At 36.0% G+C, this 18,564-nt stretch overlaps 1 protein-coding gene across 1 annotated transcript; it reads right to left on the reverse strand.

The window, feature by feature from the left end:
• LOC100371585 (cysteine-rich venom protein helothermine-like) lies at nt 1-12,936 on the reverse strand. Its single transcript, XM_078012162.2, has 12 exons — nt 12,639-12,936; nt 9,569-9,702; nt 9,292-9,385; nt 8,912-9,009; nt 6,357-6,445; nt 6,060-6,101; nt 5,862-5,951; nt 3,579-3,689; nt 2,600-2,725; nt 2,244-2,336; nt 1,010-1,063; nt 1-853 (listed from the first exon to the last, which is right to left on the reverse strand). Exons 1-12 carry the CDS (start codon nt 12,858-12,860, stop codon nt 747-749), a joined length of 1,260 nt encoding a protein of 419 aa, XP_077868288.1. The 5' UTR covers nt 12,861-12,936; the 3' UTR covers nt 1-746.
• Nucleotides 12,937-18,564: the final 5,628 nt, after the last annotated feature.

The raw sequence follows: 18,564 nt of genomic DNA on the forward strand, positions 1-18,564 counted from the left end.
TTATTGCATTGACTTAAATATATTTTTATTTTCGTGATTGGAAAGCTTAATTTGTTACTAATCTCTGAACACATTGGCTTTAAAAAACTCATTTAATAACCGCCGTAACAGTGTTTGCGTACTGTATAACTGAGAATAAAGCAATATGATTTTAGATTGTATGATAACGTGCCTTGTTATACAGTAACATCTACCACTAAGTGGCGTATGGCGGTAACCGAGGTAAAATTACGATTCTTATATTTGAATTTTGATTGTAGTAGCAATAGTATGACAACGACTTTGCATAAAATATATTTGACATGTCACCTTGAAACTCTAATCACCCAACAGTGCGAACATATGAATCTGACACAATATTGACTTGGTGCATCTAAGGAATTGTGTTAAGACCGAGGATTTGAGTGAATTTTGTTATTCCTTGGTCAATGTGAAATTTACAATGGCCATTTTAGGCTCATCAGAAAAGTGTTCTTATCTGTTATTTGATGTGATTGTACACTGGTGCCATTTCTTTAAAATGGGGAAAGTTATGGGACATTACATGCAGTATTCCTATATGGTGTGAATAATATTCATCAAATCTACAATAATTGACAAATTGTTAGTTCTCTAAACTTAAAATAGATGCTCTACTTCTCAAAATAATAGCTTAAACACCAACACCACTGGATAAGTTCCAGTCTACTGATTAACGTTGAATCACAGTGAAATGTTCTAAACGATACACCGCTATTAAATGCACATTACACACTACAGCATGTGATGACCAATAAGATGGATACCAGTATGTTGGTGAAATTGAGATTTAACACCAATGCAGCGGATGCGACATTTTCAGCCTTTGGTGTAGCTATGAAAACAAAAGAAATACATTATTATTAAAAAGATGAGTCAGGATTACTGTGTTAGTTACTGCTTATATCTGCAATGGATTCTGGGAGGACAACTTTACATTATGATATATTCTATCTTTGAACGATTCTAGAAGAGAATGAGATGTACTTACATGTTGGTGATACAAGTTTCTCTTGTGCTTTCGTAGTTTTATCATGAGTTTCATCTTTAAGGCAGCATGGAAGTCACATATGAATCAAGGAAACAAAGCATATGTTATTTATTGAGATCCGAAAAGTAGATACATACGTTTTAGTGTAGCTCGCCGTTTAATAACGCTTATTGAATGGGTATAACGTGATCCAATCTGCAACAAACTAGAATGCTAGAATACTATTTGGCAGTTTGAAGTAAGAAATCGCCCTTGAGGTTAGCGTGTCAATCATGATAAAACTTTCCTATCAGTTTTGCAAGAATGTCCACAAACAGATGGCATGCGAAAACATGCTGATAGGTTTCACAGAAGAAAATTAAATCAATTTCATAACGAAATAGAAAATAATGGGGGGGGGGTCGATCCTTAAAAATTTGGCCAAACATTGATATTTCTGTTTCTCCATGTGTTAACTTCAATCACAGTCTATATGGAACCTTTTCATGTTTGTAACAAGTACATTCAAGTTTCACTGTTTTTGGCAATTGATTCGGTGACAGCGCCAGATTTAAGAAATGCTTTATTTAACATACGGGATGATCTCAGCAATGTAAATTGTTGTGGGAGATGTCCCAACATCCAACTATCTTGTTATATTTTTCATAGTCAAAATACTATAAATATTTAACTAAATGTTTCATGCAAGCTATAGTGTGAAATATATTGTGAAAGGGAAATCAGCCTGAAATAGTTGCTAAACTAATTGGTTTACTGTATTCGCGAGTACATGATTGAGTATAGTGTGCTAAGTTACTGACACTGCCCTCTACGCCCCAGGTGCGTGATTAATAATGCAGATGAACCAGTTTGTAGTGGTTGGAGAACATGTGTTTATCAGTTACTGTTTCGATATTTGATTTGAGATAAGGAAATTGTCCGAATAACTATTCCAACTTGCCAAAGGAGTTTTTCGATTTGGCTTGTCATAAAGGTCGTGCTAGTTTTGTTTAAAGCTATTTACTGACTAAACATGGCTGCCCCTACAGGGTTTGTCCGGACCCCACACAAAAAAAGTTCTCTAAATCTGTTCAAAACTTTTTGGATTTCGGCATTCCCATGATGTATTCCTGGAGGAAAAGACAGTACACTGTCGCATCGACCTCCGCTGCCAGTCAGTCGATATTTTCGCTGTACTGTGTTTGTGCATACTTTGCAGTATCCTCGTAATAACCTCACATTATAATCAACTTACCTTTCTTATCTACATGGGTTTTCTCCGTACCTTTCACCTCCACATCGACATGTTCTGTAATTTCAACCATGACTGGTGTTGTTACTGGATTTTCTGTTATGATAAATAAACATTGAAAATAAACGGCGCAAACGCAAAAGATCTACTTTTTGAAGATGCAACAAGGACGAGAAAATGTAAATTTTAGTTTGACGATGCATAATGATAAATACATTGGACTGTGATTTACCATAAACTGAAAACGTTTTTCTTGTGGTTATCATCTTATCACAGTTACCAAAACCGTAACCGTGATATTTTTAAAGATAATAGTATTTGACAATAGTTGTTCATGTTTTTATAACATGTATTCTCACCGCATAAATCGCCTGTAAAATCTTTAGTACATTCACACGTACATGTGGCGACATCCAAGTTACCTTCGTTCTGACAAATCTTACCACCACAGCAACTCTGCTCCTCCTCCCCTTCTGGCAACTGTTCTACACGAGAAAACAAACATCCCCATCCACATTAGAAATCTGAACCAATATGCGACAAATGGCAACTAACCTAGTATCTTATAGCGGGCAGTGAGAGTGGGTAAGCGTTGAAAATATTCAATTTACGTTAAAAGTATAATCTCAATGTGACAACTGTTTCAAAAAGACGTCCAGGGAAAACAACATAATGATTTTACATGAAAGAGCTTCACACACGTAGCAGAATGCAATTTGCATTTGATGTCACACTTCATTTCCTAGATATTCAACTTTATGATGCGAATTAGTTCAAATTTTCAGTGTGAATATTACGTATGTGTATCAAATAATAAAAAGATTAGAATGTTGTACACAAGATGTATAGATATTGTCATTTTGGTTGTTGAAAATAGAATGACACTTTGTAACCAGTATAAGCGACTCTTCTCGATAAATTGTGTAAACGAGAAAATCAAGATGGTGGACTACATAATACACAGAGAATAAAATGGAATATAAAAACTTTCATTCTCCCACATCTTTCTACTGGAACCAATATGTTGTTTTCCCATTTCTGTAAAAAATGATGTGAATGTTCAATGTTGAGTTTCGTAATACACCATTACCGCAAGTAATTCGTAGTTCGGTGGTGACGTAAAATGGTGTACGGGTTCACTGGGTTCATATTGTTTTGATGAATGTTCCATCAACAAACAATAGTTGTTTAGAGATTTGTCACAGTCTACAAGACGAATTTACAATTGAAATATTTGAGCGACTTTGCTTACACCCTTTTCCGCCTTTTTACGACACAGAAATGTTTCATTGTTAGAGGACGCGTTTTGGAAGGTTATAATGTTGTTTTTATACTTACGGCATAGTCCACACATCAATGGACATTTTGTAAGGACGTTTGAATGGTCCTCGTTGCACCAGTGTCTGTACCAACCGTTCCCACAATGGCGACTGGTGTCACTGCATGGTTCTGTGGATTGAACGGCGTATGCATCAGTATTATACATCTATTACTGTAATTGGAATTTCAGAATACAATAATTTCTGGTATCTGCCTCGAATAACTATGCAAATCAGTACACGGAGTCTAATAATTATGCTAATTTACAACGCTATTGGGTCCAGTTTGACTTATTTAAGCCACCAATAGATGAACATGAACAAAACAAAAACATCCTTTCATCTGAAAGTATATTTTAGTATGCAAAATAAAATATGAATGATTCAAATTCTAGATTTGATTACGGACTGTATCATGTAACGTTGTGTGAACGAAACAATTTCAGCAGTTGTTATCAACGAGTTCCATCAAGACAGCAGTATTCCAGCCGATGATCTTCAAAATAGATCTCTTATACTCGATGGCCCATTGGTGTCACATTGTATGTTACCTCCTGCAACATAAACCTAATTCTAATTTAGCGGAACACAAATTTAATTGACAAAACTAAATTTTATTTTACAACACATTACTTTCTTTAAAGCTAATTTTTCAATTATTTTTTTTTTTGCTATGGTAATGTTTCATTTTTAAAAAACATTCTATGGCAATAGGAAGAATTGTTCAACGGTCTTTACCCTTTGTATTTTCTTGATAAAAAATGCCACTGCCTATGGTATCTGCCTGTGGTATCTTCCTGTGGTATCTTCCAACGCAATGTCATGGCTAAAAACAATCTGATCATTCTCATTGTTTGACAACACAAATTTAAGCTTATGATAAAAGGACATAACATTTTTCACGCGTCTCCTACTAGCCCTGAATTATTGTCATTTCAAATATCCAATATAAACCACATGTACCACACATGGCATAACATTTTGAGTCTGTAGTTACACTAATATAACAATGACAAAGTAGGTGTGGCAAATTTCCATAAGAGAACAATTTAATTCAGGTATTGTTCTGCATCCGACTAAGTATGGAACGAGCTCGTTAGTCCAAAGCGCTATCGATTATGAATATTTTAAATACGCTGCTGATGGGGGGGGGGGGAGATTAATGCAAATATATTGTCGTATGTAATTAATGTTACTATAACGTCACATTTTCTCAAATATTCGTTATATTATAACAGGAAGTATGTGTTTAGCAAATTCCGTAAAAAGGAGTCTCATATTACTTACTCAGGGCATATCATTACATAATTCATTATCGACATTGACAATAAAGCGAATTATAAGTACAGTATGGTCAGTGTGAGACGGAAAGGAATGGGAAATAATGAATGTCACGTGACGCTGGGCCGCTGAAACAGGTTACGTCATCTTATCTCCAAAAAACATTTACACAGTTCATAATGCTTTTCTGATTATCATACAGCGGATTCAATGAAGACAATGAAAATTATGTTCGCAAATTTAAAAAGCCGCTACAGAGAGTATGAGCCAGAAATGTCGTGTTTTAATGAAATGAATACTGTGTTTAGTGTTGTTTTCTGTTACTTTGCGATAAAGAGCGTATTCCGGATACAGTGTTGCATATGACGGTAAAGGGAACAGGAATGAGACTGACCAGGCGATCTTCATAGTTGCCGATGACGGACTAATAATGTTACATGTGACTCAGCACGAATTAATTTACTGGTTTTATTCGTGGCTTTTTTACAGTTTAAGAAAATGGCAAATTTGTGCCGGAAATGTCTGTCCATGCGCCGGCCCATAGCTAAATCGTGACAATGTTTTTTCTTTAAAATATTTTTTTTAACGTGACTAATAAATCTAATCTTTACAAAATTACAGTAACAATAATAATAATAATAATAATAATAATACCTCCATTTCGCTATTTTTTTTATTTAATTTTAAATTTAAAAAGAAATAAATCGCCCAGACTGTGCCAGTCTAGAGGGTGGCAAATGGATATGATACGTTAATTCTGCATTTCAGACGAATGCCATTGTTGAAATAAACGCAATTCAACTTGAAAGAAATGGTCAATGCCATACCATTTTGTACACACGTTCCATATTAGCTTGTCATTACGGAATGCCTATGCAGCTCAGGTCTGTGCTCTATGCAAGCAAGTCTGACTAGCCCGTTGATGCTTACGAATTTCTGTAAACATAGGCCAGTCAAGTGATTAACAGGGCTCATTAGTATAGCCACACCTGAGGCAAGTGAATTAAGCCGTTAAGTTCACCTGAGCAAGTGATTCCAGTCCAGCCATCTGCGCATGTGCATGTACATAAGTCTGTCCGTATACCACAATTTTCACACTTGATGTGGCAATCTGTGTGGAAAAAACAACAATCTTAGTATTCAACTCATCTTGGAAATGTATTTTCAGTTACATCCATCATGCCTCATAAAACAATGTGGGAACGTTTATTTTACTCACCGCAGGTACTAAAGGGTTCATCGTGATGCTGACAATCCGGCACTGCAAATGAGATGTATTACTATAATTAGTATTCATTAGGCAGTATAATCCGATTATTATGGGTTGACGTCTAGGAACCCCGAGATGGGTGGTAGAACAAATGTGAAAATTAGGTTTTCCTTCGCCACGTTTTGAGCTAGTTTCACCAGAAAAGTTTTACAATTCTATATTGATAAATTTGAAATGACGTTTGCGGGTTCTAAAACGTGAAGTTCGACGTGGTCTATTTATCATGTCACAAGGAAATGTACTTACTGCAGAGTCCTTCATGGCACCAACTTGGAGGTGGACAAGCTGAGCAGGCAACGCCACTTATGTAAGGTGCTGTATTTCGGTAGTTGCCCCTATTGTCAACGAGAATAACGAATACATTACATTATGGCAATGATGACTTTCGGTGGAAGTGCACATGGCATCAAATTACTACCGGTACAGTGACGGTTACATTGAGCGTAACGTAATAATATTATGATTGTTTTGTTGTTAGCACATCGCGATGTTTACATTTGGGCAACAGTGTGTTTGTTTATAGATAGGTAACAGCTTTATTACAACCGTGTAGAAAATTTTACATTTCTAATTTGGTGTTTAAAATGTAATAAAGTTAATAATGAATAACTAAAAAAGTAAGTAGGCGAAAGTTGAGTAAATAAAAAATTAAAAAAGTGTGACTGAGTGTATTCTTTTGTTTGTTCATTTACTGTTACTCAAGTACACATAGAGGGCTATAATAGTATTTTTATCTTTTGATTGTAAAATATGTTTAAATTGTTTTTCTTTATCCAAATTCAGGAAATTTGCATTTACACTGTTGATAGTGTGAAACATTGTGTCTCTTTGTTTTGTGTACAATTTACAATGTATTAAATGATGTTCCTCATTTTCAACTTCGTTACAATGGGAGCATAACCTGTCTTCCACTGGTGTTTTTGGTTTTGTATAACGACCTTTTTCGATGGCAAGTTTATGGCAACTTAATCTAAATTGAGCTATTGTTTTGACATGTTGTGGGTTGTTCATCACTTTTATGTATTCTTCTTGTTCCAATGAGTCTTTGAATGTCCTGTATGTGCGTAATTTGGCACTTTCCCTTTTGTTGTCTATATTCCATTTGTTAATGTAATATTGTCTAATTGAATTATTTAGTTTTTGTTTTGTGAAATCTGTGACATTGTTTTTGTTGTAAAGTTTCAAGTTTCGTTCTAAGGTAGTCAACCATGCTTCTGTGTAAGTATTGTTTTCCATGTCTTTTATAGCATAAAAAGCTAAATTGTCATTGTCTATCGCTTTGAGGTGTTTGTAATAGTTAATTGCTGAGCAGTATATTCTGCTTATCAGTGGCTCTCTTCCCAGTTCCATTCTGCATCCAATTTTGCTCGTTCTGTTGCCAATGTTAAGAATTTGACGACAAAAGCGTAGATGATATTTTTCTGTTGCTGTTTTGTCCCAATTAGTCTGATTTTGGAAAATGCCCCATATCTCACCTGCATATGTTAATATGAAAAACCAGTGTTCGAACTAAAACGGTTATTGGCGCCCACGTTGCTGTACCTGCAACTACAATGCATTTGTCATAATCGCGCACTTTCAACGGGTGATTCTTGGTTGTAAAATCATAACACGGAACTCGCGTAGCATTGGGTGGATGCGCGTCTATACTGCAACAACAACAACAACAACAACAACAGTTTCGAACATTATTGGATAAACGTTTCATTCTTTGTACAATACATTATATTGAAAAAGAGCTCTACCAGCCGAGACGCTGAATTGTTTGAGTTACGGAAACATCGATTTACAAAATTGAACACGCCCATATTTTAGAAAAAATGCCCACTTTTGCGAAACAACTTCTACATTGTAACTCGATGTTACTGCAAACATGCAACGGTAAACAAAAACAAACAACCTGTTTTGCCAACGTTACTTTAGATTTTGGTGGTAAGTGAAATTCCTGCTGCCGACTGCCAGTGTCATTGGTATTAGAACATGCAAATATTCTATACCCGCGACGTATCGACAATCAATCAATCAATGCAATCAACATACCATTTATTCACTTACATTATAAGGACTCCCTTTGAACCAAACGGGTACGCGAGGCATCAACCTTTGGTGATTTTTTTTAAGAAGACAAACCCACCCCTTGAATCAAATCTACAAAAACATACCTTATTTCATAGTTGACACGAAATCACGTAGTTAATACTAGTACAATCGTCCAAAATCATGGTAAAAAGGGTCATTTGACCAATAAAAGAATGTGGTTCCTACTAGTGATCCCTGGTAAGAACGAAAAGTAAAAGCACAGGGGCTGTCACGTGGCACTCAAGAAGCCCATTCAAAGGATCGCGTCCAGACCGCGCTCACTCTGAAAAAAAACATGGTGATACTACGCGACTATGACGGGAAGGGGGTAGTAGAAACCAGAGTGTATACATGACAATGTTAAGGTAAATGTGTAAACTCACACCGTTTTTCTTATAACCGAACCTCAGATCGAACATGCCCGGCAAAGTGCCTGGATGACGTACGGCGATAGTTTTCATCATGAAAATGAAAACATTTGCACTCTTGTAAACATCACGCATAATATTATTTTACACTCGTTGTAACCGTCATCGTTGACTTAGCGAGTAGTAGTTTCGCTCCACTCAGGTGTTACTGGTAGTATAAAGGTCTGCACAGAGTACAGCAGTTATTTATTTGTATTCGTGTACATACGGTAGGTTTGAACAGGTCTACGGTTTGGCGTGTTATTTCCACTTCTCCGCTGTATGTTTTTGAACACATAGAAACTATTCACTTACGCAGGTCCGTAGTTGCACACCACCATATTATAGGCACCGCTATTGCTTGGACACTCAGCAACTCCACACCCTACTTCTTTAGAGCGTCCTGACACCACCTACATGTATTATAACGTGTATGATAGTCTCGTGTTGGAATGTTAACTCATTAGTTTTACTGAATCATAACGACGATCATGTCAAGTCACGCCGTTCATATTTTTGATATTTTTTTTTAGTCTGTTGCCAGTCAGTAAAAATGTAGCTTTTGGGTAATTTACTATAGTAGTATTTTAAATGACGAACAACTAAACCACAGATAGAGTTGTCACGTCTACACTCAATATTTTAACATTGCAGAATCGATTTGTCGAGACCGAGATATTCACCATGGATCTTACCTGTGTGTAATGTCCACATTCCTTAGTGCATGTTATATTATCAAAATTATAGAATTCTTTTTCGGCAAACCACTGATCGAGGGCCGTCATTGCACTGAAAACATAAACGAAACATGTGTGAGTTGCGCCCTCCGGCGATCGCTACAGAAAACGCAATTGAGTTTCGTCAGCTGTCAATATTTATTTTAAAGGATCGTGATTTAATGCCACTTCGTCGCTAATGCTACATTAAAATTAATATTGATTAATATTAAAATGTATATGAATTGTCTCTTACTTGAGGCCTGTGCCCTTTTTCATATTCTGGCCAATGATGGAATATGGTGGGTTTGATACTTCTGGTTGACCATGCTCCCAAACACATCTCTCGGCCCACGTCTGTGCCATATTGGCCAGCTCTTCGTGCCACATCTGATTAAAAATGCAGTAGAGGGGGAAATAGTTTCTCGAGAACCGATCAAGCAGACTTACTAAGCTGCATATTAACTCAATATTCCGTTCAAATTGCGCCCCTAACACCGGAGCGCTTTTATGACGTAAACTGAATGGGTAAAACGAAGGCCATCGATGTCGTTTTGATCCGTAGTTTACAATCAATAAAGAATTATGCTGAGTGACGAATGACTGTACAACAAAACATGGTGGTTGATTTGAAAGACATTGCTTTCACTCATATACGTCAATTTGACGTCATAGAAGCGCTACTCCACTAGAGGGCGCAACCACAGATAACAATTGTCTGTTATCTGTGGCGGGAAGTAATATGTTACTCGTAACTCCATATTGAATTTGGAAAGGATTGTGGGATAGAGGGGAGAGGGACTCGCATCTTATCCATAGAATCCTATGTTAAAAACAGCTTTTAGCTCTCCTGTTTTCAAGCAACGTGTTAAAAATTATGGTTATATTGTTGGACTTCCCAGTAATTTCACTGAGAAGATTGTTTTAAAGATTTTTTAGATTTTTTACAGTTTTTGGCAGCAAGCTATCTAACTGAAAACATCGATCTATCTTGCCTTGTTCAGATACAGAAAGCTGCCTAGTACTATGCAAATCAGATACGGACAAATGCCTAGTAATATGCAAATCAGATACAGACAATTGCCCAGTACTATGCAAATCAGATACAGACAATACCTAGTACTATGTAAATCAGATACAGGCAAATGCCCATTACTATGCAAATCAGATACAGGCAAATGCCTAGTACTATGCAAATCAGATACAGGCAAATGCCTAGTACTATGCAAATCAGATACAGACAAATGCCTAGTACTATGCAAATCACATACAGGCAAATGCCTAGTACTATGCAAATCAGATACAGACAAATGCCTAGTACTGTGCAAATCAGATACAGAAAGCTACCTGGTACTACGCAAATCAGAAACGCAATACATAAAATTTGATTGCGTTTAAACCAGATTTCAACCCATAACTACAACAATAAAATTCATACTATTGTGATAGGTATTTTTGATGGTTAAAAACCTTTCACTTAGGTAAGCGGGATTCGGTCGTTTCCACGCTAGGCTGTCAAAAGACACACACAAGCTTCGTTCATGTTCCCAAACGATTCTCTCCCAAGTCCCTGGTTTTCACCCGAGACAGCATTAAATCACTCTTTATTTCTTGTCACTCCTTAACCAATTACAATCAGTATAAGAGACTCCAAGGCCTTGCCTTCCAACAAACAACCAATCACATGAAAGTTTTACACATCATAATCAATTAATTACTCGTCAAACTATCTAGTAAAACACTACTATATATTGTCAACACTAACTAATATTGATGGGGTAATAGTCTCGCACTAACATTCCACAAAGATACCGCCTTAGTTAGAATCGCAAACAAAATTGGTTTAGGATTACAGCTACTGTATTGTATCTTAAAAACTGCAGAGTCATAAGATGTTTTTGGTTGATTTCGACCAGCTCGCCATCTGGTCTTGTCATTAACCTTTATCAGTATATGTTATGGCAACCACTGTCAAACTGACTGAAATATAAATCATGACACTATAAAAGACAAAATAATTCTGACATTTTAACAGCTAAGTGTTATGTCTATACTATGTAGGGCAGACCATGTCGTGTCATACCATTAACTATATAGAGACAACAATATTAACGACGTATGGGTGCGATAGCAATTTATTATTATAAGTTAAAAAAAGACAGGTTTAAGAATAATTGAGCTGACACCTTTGATGCGTGTTCAGTTTGGGGATTCAAGTTATTGAGAAAGTGTTATTTTTCCAAAGTTCCAGTCTAAGACAGTACCATTGTTTATTTTCGACCCTGACCACTTGTGTAGCTGTATCAGGCTAAAATGCCGCCCACAGTAACTTAGGAACACGAGCGAATCCGATTAATGTCATCCACAGAAGTGCATGGTGAGCTTGGGCGATTCCGATTAATTCTGCCCTGCCATCAGTCAGTTCACAACACGAGCGAATCCGGTTATGAACTGTCTATAGTAAGTTTGGCACACAAGCGAATTCGATTAAATTAAGAAAACGAGCGAATCCGATCATTACCATTCTCAGACAGTTCGGCACACGAGCGATTACGGAATCTGATTATTGCTGCGCTGATGCTGCCAACAGTAACTTCGGAACACGAACGAGCCCAACTGATTTCGCCCACAATAAGTTCGGAATACGAGCGAATCCGATTAGTGTCGCCCAGTGATTTCGGAACACGAGCGAATCCGGCGCATGTTCATGCCTTCGAATACATCGCATAATCGTCTAAGTACAAATAAAGTAACCTCTAAGAGTGCAACTTAAGGATACGAGTCATCACTAAAAGTTCTGTTATATGGTGTCTATATGCCATAACACGTAGATATCGACAATAGACTTTATAATATAACCGGGATCTTTGTTATCTCTAAAATATATCCAAAATTAACGTGGACAAATCAACAGCCGTTTTTTTTTCAGTCAAGGCAGTTTTGCTAATTTTATTTGAACGGCTGAATGGTTTAATTGTACGTGATCAGCTGTCTCTCATAAATATATTCTGTAAACTGAGCACTACACGTTGAAATAAGTGTACATAGCAATGTCCGAGTATTGACAATTGTTGGGTTTTAAAGAGAGGAAAAATAATTGCGCGATGAGAAATGACACACATCCACCAATGGTATAATTATCTAAACAATTGAAATATAGATAATCACAACATTACAGTCTTATGTAATTAAATAGTCTATTAGATGTTTGGAGAATCTATGGGTTTAAAACTAATTTCTTGTTCAATAAATTGTTTATTTTTTTTACTGTTCGTTGTTTTTTAATGTACAACTGAAGACACGGATAAGACATGCAATACACTTACCATGGTCTGCATGTTGGAGGCCGGTGGCTCAACCTGCCTTCTCAACTCATTGTGGCGATCAACGATCATCTGTATCTCATCGTCAGAGAATGGATGCCTTGACAGAATAGTTTGTCTTCGATCGCGAAGTATCGTCTTTGAATCGGAATCCATTCCGGCTACACACAGCTGGAATAGTAGCGAAACTGACGCAATGAATATGAAAATCCGTGGTCCGGCCATCGTCTTGGACACCGATGTTCTCGGATAGTTTTAAAACCTGTGAATGAAGTAGAAGTTATGTCTTGAAGGCGTTTAGTGATGTGGAAAACTGTGCGGTATTCATGTCTGCAGCTGGTTTATATATATAAATATACCATGTGTCGTAGAAATGATGGATGGTGCCTGACATCTCGACGTCGTAAATAAATAAATAACTACGTTCACACGTAGTCGTTAGATTAGACCCAAACACGACCATAATGCATAATGAATAATATGTCCAAAACAAAATTTGTTTATTACATTGGTCGTTGTTACTGTGAACGAATAATCAACCCAAACAAGCGATAGAGCTCACTGCCATTTGCAAACACAGCATCAATAGTTTGATAGTTCAAATGTAAGTTTACAATGGTGTAACTGATATAGTAATAATATAATACGACATTTTCACATATGGGAAACTTGATACCATAATCACCCGGGTGTCATGTGATTTACTAACAGGAATGACAATCAGAGAGAGTTGTTGAGTGACACGTCTGGAATGGTTTGCATTTTTAGACAGATTAATTTGGGGCGTTTCCTACCAAAGACTTCTCATTTCATTGTTTAAGACTTAGATGAATGTACGTCTCCAATTTGATCAGATGTCATACAGGCTCCATTTTTTTATAATTTTTTTTATTTATGTATTTTTTATTGCTATTTTTGTTTATTTAGAATATAGTTTGGTTTTACTTCATATATCGTATCTCGGTCGCCGTAACTACATCCGACTCAATGAAATTGAAAGTTTCGAGCAAATCACGCGTAAGAGTCAGCCAATCAGAGCACGGGTTACAAGTCCTCACAAAGTAACAAGAAGAGAAACAACAAACAACCTGAGGCACTCACCGATAACTCATCTAGCGGCGATGATCGTGTACCAACTACAACAAGTACTTTCATTCGTTGTCTAATCTAACATGCAAGTAATTTTCGTTGAATATTTTCCAACCGGTATTTTTTGTGTGTGTAGGCTTAGGTTGAACGAGATACTCACCAAAAGCAGACACACGATTGCGGTTTCAGTTTCGTTAAAGATGTTTTGCTCGTGGGTATCACATTCTCATTTGTTATTTGATAAATAATACTAGGTATCTCCTTGTTCTTCTAAAACTCAACTAATACAAAAAGTTTATGAAATTGTTTATTTTTGATGGTCTAAACTCTTGTTAATTGAATAAATATTTATTCCCTGTGATAAAAGATGCGTTTCTGCATTAATAACATCTTCCATCGTCCGAATCGCACAGTTTCGCTAAAGCTGGTCATTCATAACCGGCCAACGAACCTGTGCGTGGTCGTGTTAGGAAAAGCTGTATTTCACTGTAGCTAAATTGAGTCATTTGATTGGGCGCGCCAAAGAGCTGGCGCCAGCAATCAGAGTTGCTGTATCATAAATGTGAAGAACGGAGAGCCCATCACAGATTAAAAAAATAGTGGCGTGTAGGCTTCATGCTGATTCACCGAGAGTCAAGAACAGAAAGTCTATATTTGTTGACACGTTTCGAAAATTTATTATTCCAACGTTGAAAATTGTTTGTGGGAATGTCTAAATATTTGTGCAAACTGTGTTTTAGTAAACTGACGAAACTGATAACATATCGCCTTGCCAGATTCGGTCTTCATTGCAACATAGTCTAAGGACTGTGTTTTTGAACAAACACGTCTTTCCCTCAGATACAGCGCTTTCTTTTGATGATCAGTAAGTTCGTTCAGAGAAAAATTTGTTTATTTGATTCCGCCATTTTAATATCACAAAGTAAGGCCAAAACAATTGTTTTGTTGCTATCAGTTTTTTTTAATTGGCCCAAATATTAAAAAACAATTTAAACAGTAAAAAAGTTTTTCCTCTAAAAATTAACGATCCCGGACCGTTGTTTGATCCCCAGGGTCCCCAGGGGGAGATAAGTGGTGACTTTAAACCTCGGGTTGATTTGTATTTCTCTGAAAAAAAAATCCGACCGACCGACCAAATTTTTCAATTTTCCGACTTGAGGGCAACATGAGTTTTTTGGTTTTTTTTTGGCATAATGCGCAGTTTCTTTCGTGAGTTCTGATTGGGTGATGCAAATGAGCCGAAATGAATCTTATAATCGTTTGAGGGCGTGCGACATACAGTAAATTGTAGTGAAATCTGCCAAGGGTTAAATGTTGAGGCTTCGACCGAATAAATAGTCCTTGGCTGGCGAAGATGAACATCTTCATGTGTTCTCAACAGTTTAAATAGATTGTTCTGCATGTGTGCATGTCTTTGCCATGAAATGCAAGATTAAAATACCAGTCCAATAAATGTAATGAATTGTAGACGATCAAAAATCACGATCCCAACTCCTGATACTGAACTGCAGAATTTCTCAGGTTCCAAGCTGTATACTGTCAATGTATTCATTTGATGCAAGTTTTATATATGTATTTTAACATTTAGAAGTATTAATATTATATTGCACAATGACAGAGCGACATAAGAATCATTACTCTACCTGGTGATTGCAAGTGACTATAATGAATTCATGTTCTCCAATTTGCAATCAGAACTAGACATAATATCAGTTGCTGTCAGTACAAGAACCAATTTCTGTGTAAGTGGCATAGTTCTTCAGAATGTAAGAAGTATTCTCTTCGCACTGTCTTGTGTCTGTTGTTTATCTTGTCACCCAATCCTAGAAAGTATTACATAATTCTTTACAATTAATTAATGCCAGTAAAAGAAGTGACTAAATTAAGCTATGTAAAAGACAAAGAAGAAAAGAAAATCTGCATCAACAGGTGTTTTGAATGCTGCATTGTTGTTACCATTCAGTGCATTCTTGTATTAAATAAATCCATTTCATTGCATTTGAAATCAATAATCACTACCTTTAGTTTTCCCAAAAGATTATCGCGAAATGTACATAAATGAAGTGGATGATTGGAATTCAAGAGTAATTTGATGACATAATCATACATTCAAATAATGTTGTAAAGTAATTGTGTTTGCATGACTTAGAAGCATCTTAGAATGTGTTGTGTTCGTTGTATCAGAAACTAACATTTCAAGTCGAGGGAACAGCTTACCTGGTCTTACAAAATGAACTCAGAGGCTGACCAAATCCAGTTGGTAAGATAGCAAGAACGTTTATACGATTATCGTTTATACACCTAAAATAAATACTGGTATACGAAGTGCATAACTGCATAACGAATACAATAAATTGAATACATAAACATTTTTACAATCAAATTCATTGATCAATCATTCATTTGTTATTGTACTTCATAACGTACAAATTTCGAAATCTTTATTTTTATTAACATTTTCAGAAGTAATTACCGAATAAATAAAAAAAATCGTTATTAATTTCCACAAATAACAATAGCAAAATATGAAAATAAAAAAATATAAAAATAAAAAAAATACATAGGATTTTAATCAGATTGGTGCGTTTCTTAGTAGCAGATCGATTTTGTCACTTATGACCGTTCAGTGAAAATCAATTACGACTTTCACTGTCCAAGTTTGAAATAATCACCGAAATACGATTTTGTATTTATTATGTTGTTGAAATACAGCTTTAAAACGTCGGCGAAACCTGAAAAACTCGCCTCAACATTCCTGTGAGACATAAACAAAACCCATAACCATCGAACATTTCGCTATTAAACCATAATAGAAATGGCAAGAAAATGGCAAATGGAGCATGTGTTTCTTTTGGTTTACATATGTGTAAAAGTTTTTTCGACCTTGCTTGCTTTTATTATAGCTTACTTCCATATACCCACCATTTTGGGTCAACCATAAATGCCAAGAAGATTGAACACATAACAAGACGGAGTGACGTAAGCAAGGTATTCATCATACTTTAATTTTAATGAGCGTTAAATATTTACAAATAATAATCACATATTAAGTATAGTTAATCTCATGAGTTGAAGTGCGTTTACAAATGTAAATACCATAGTTTTTTGTCAGAATCTCGTAAGCACGCCCGGCCGGCTTCGACCGCACGACAACGAGATGCGAAATTCAGCAATCAGTTGCATTGCCAGCGCTGGACGTATGTTTAACCAACGGCCAGAATAATGGATCTTATGACCAAGACTGTCCCAGTGTACCTTGCTATATATCAGCAGTGTGATGCACGTCCGTCGACTATTATTAATAAAGAAACATCTGTTCCGAAGAGAGTGCTTCAAGTCTCTAACACAAAAGACCCGAGAACAATGAAGATGGAATTACATATCTGCATGATTGTTTTAGAGCAGCCATAAAACCAAACCCCAGTTGACGACAATTAGAAATCGTGCACCTTATTCAACACTTGAACGTGGATATCACGTTACCCAAAATAGGTTTCCGGGATAAGGGTTCATTTTTCGATGTTTTTTACTCTCGAGAATAATTCGCTAGAGGGCGAGGTGTACCAAATACACACTGATCTACGGGTGCGGCCAAGGATCCAAGCCTCGAGGACACGGCTAATTGTAATAATAATCATCTTTATTGTTATCGTATCCTCTATGGGACTTTGACTGAAGAATACAATAAAGGTATAGCAATGAAAAAAAAAATTAAATGAGATTAAAAGAGTATAAAACAAAGGTATTAATAAAATATAATAAATGAAAGTAAATGTTTTTATTCATTTTGAGGCAGCTGGTAGTACTTTTTTCAGGTTGTTCTCCCTGATTTTAAAACAATCATCTATGTACTTAGCAATTTGAGGAGCAAATTTTTTACTACCATTGTTTAGTATTGCAACTATTTTTTCTTTGTCAGGAAGTTTTGGAGGTAGCATCAAATTTTTTAGAAGCTCATTTCTTTCTTTTTTATAGAGACCGCATTTAAGAAGGAAGTGCTCTTCATTTTCTATTTCGTTTAATTGACAAAACTGACATTTTCTTTTTGAAATGTCAATGTTTTTATGTCTTCCAGTTTCTATTCCTAACACATGAGCACTAATTCTTAGTTTGGTCATGGATGACCTGTGGAAGGGATTTTGCACAGTTTCTAAATATTTTTCAAAAGTGAATTTTGTTTTTAGATGTCTGTATATGCGGAGTTTATTCTGATGTTTTGTTCCCTTATTATCATCATACATTGAATCTAAACAGTATGTTTGAAAGTTGGCTGCAAGCTTTTCAGAGACTGATTTAGGCAGCTTTTCATTCTTGTAATGGTTTTCTTCCCAAATGTGACTCATGTTTAAATGAGTCAACAGATTCTTTATACCAGATGTCCAATTATAGATGTTTAAATTATCTAAATAAATGCCAAGTCTATAGGCTTCTGAAAGAAGTGTGTTGTTCTTTGTATACTCGAGTATGTATATAATTTCCAAGTGTTTTATGGGGTCAATCACGGGGCACGGTAATGTCACCATGACGCTTAGATTAAGTGAATGTGATTATTTAGAACTGTATGTCTTTTGGTCGACCAACTAGCAAGTGCTGATAAAATCACTATAAGCAAAGTATATTATATGTACTTAATCAGTGCGTTTCATTGACACTAATACGTGTGATATAAAGCATAGAATAGATTGGAGCAAAAAGCAACTCTATTACAAATTGATGTTATGTTAAATACAACCTGCAACAAATGTGGATTAAATAAAACAAGAGAAACAGGAAATTCACACGGATTTGGGTAACTTTTATATATTTTTCATTTTCACCAGAAAATGTTGTTTTTACGTTC

Source organism: Saccoglossus kowalevskii, chromosome 6 (genome assembly GCF_978046115.1).
Source record: "Saccoglossus kowalevskii chromosome 6, keSacKowa6.1, whole genome shotgun sequence".
NCBI classification, from domain to species: Eukaryota; Metazoa; Hemichordata; class Enteropneusta; family Harrimaniidae; genus Saccoglossus; species Saccoglossus kowalevskii.

Coding starts and splice junctions, on each gene's coding strand:
- LOC100371585 (XM_078012162.2), bottom strand. CDS start 12,860: ATGGCCGGACCACGGATTTTCATATTCATTGCGTCAGTTTCGCTACTA. Junction 5,952..6,059: donor TGAACCCTTTAGTACCTGCG/GTGAGTAAAATA, acceptor TTTTCCACACAG/ATTGCCACATCAAGTGTGAA. Junction 2,337..2,599: donor TTTTACAGGCGATTTATGCG/GTGAGAATACAT, acceptor TTATCATAACAG/AAAATCCAGTAACAACACCA.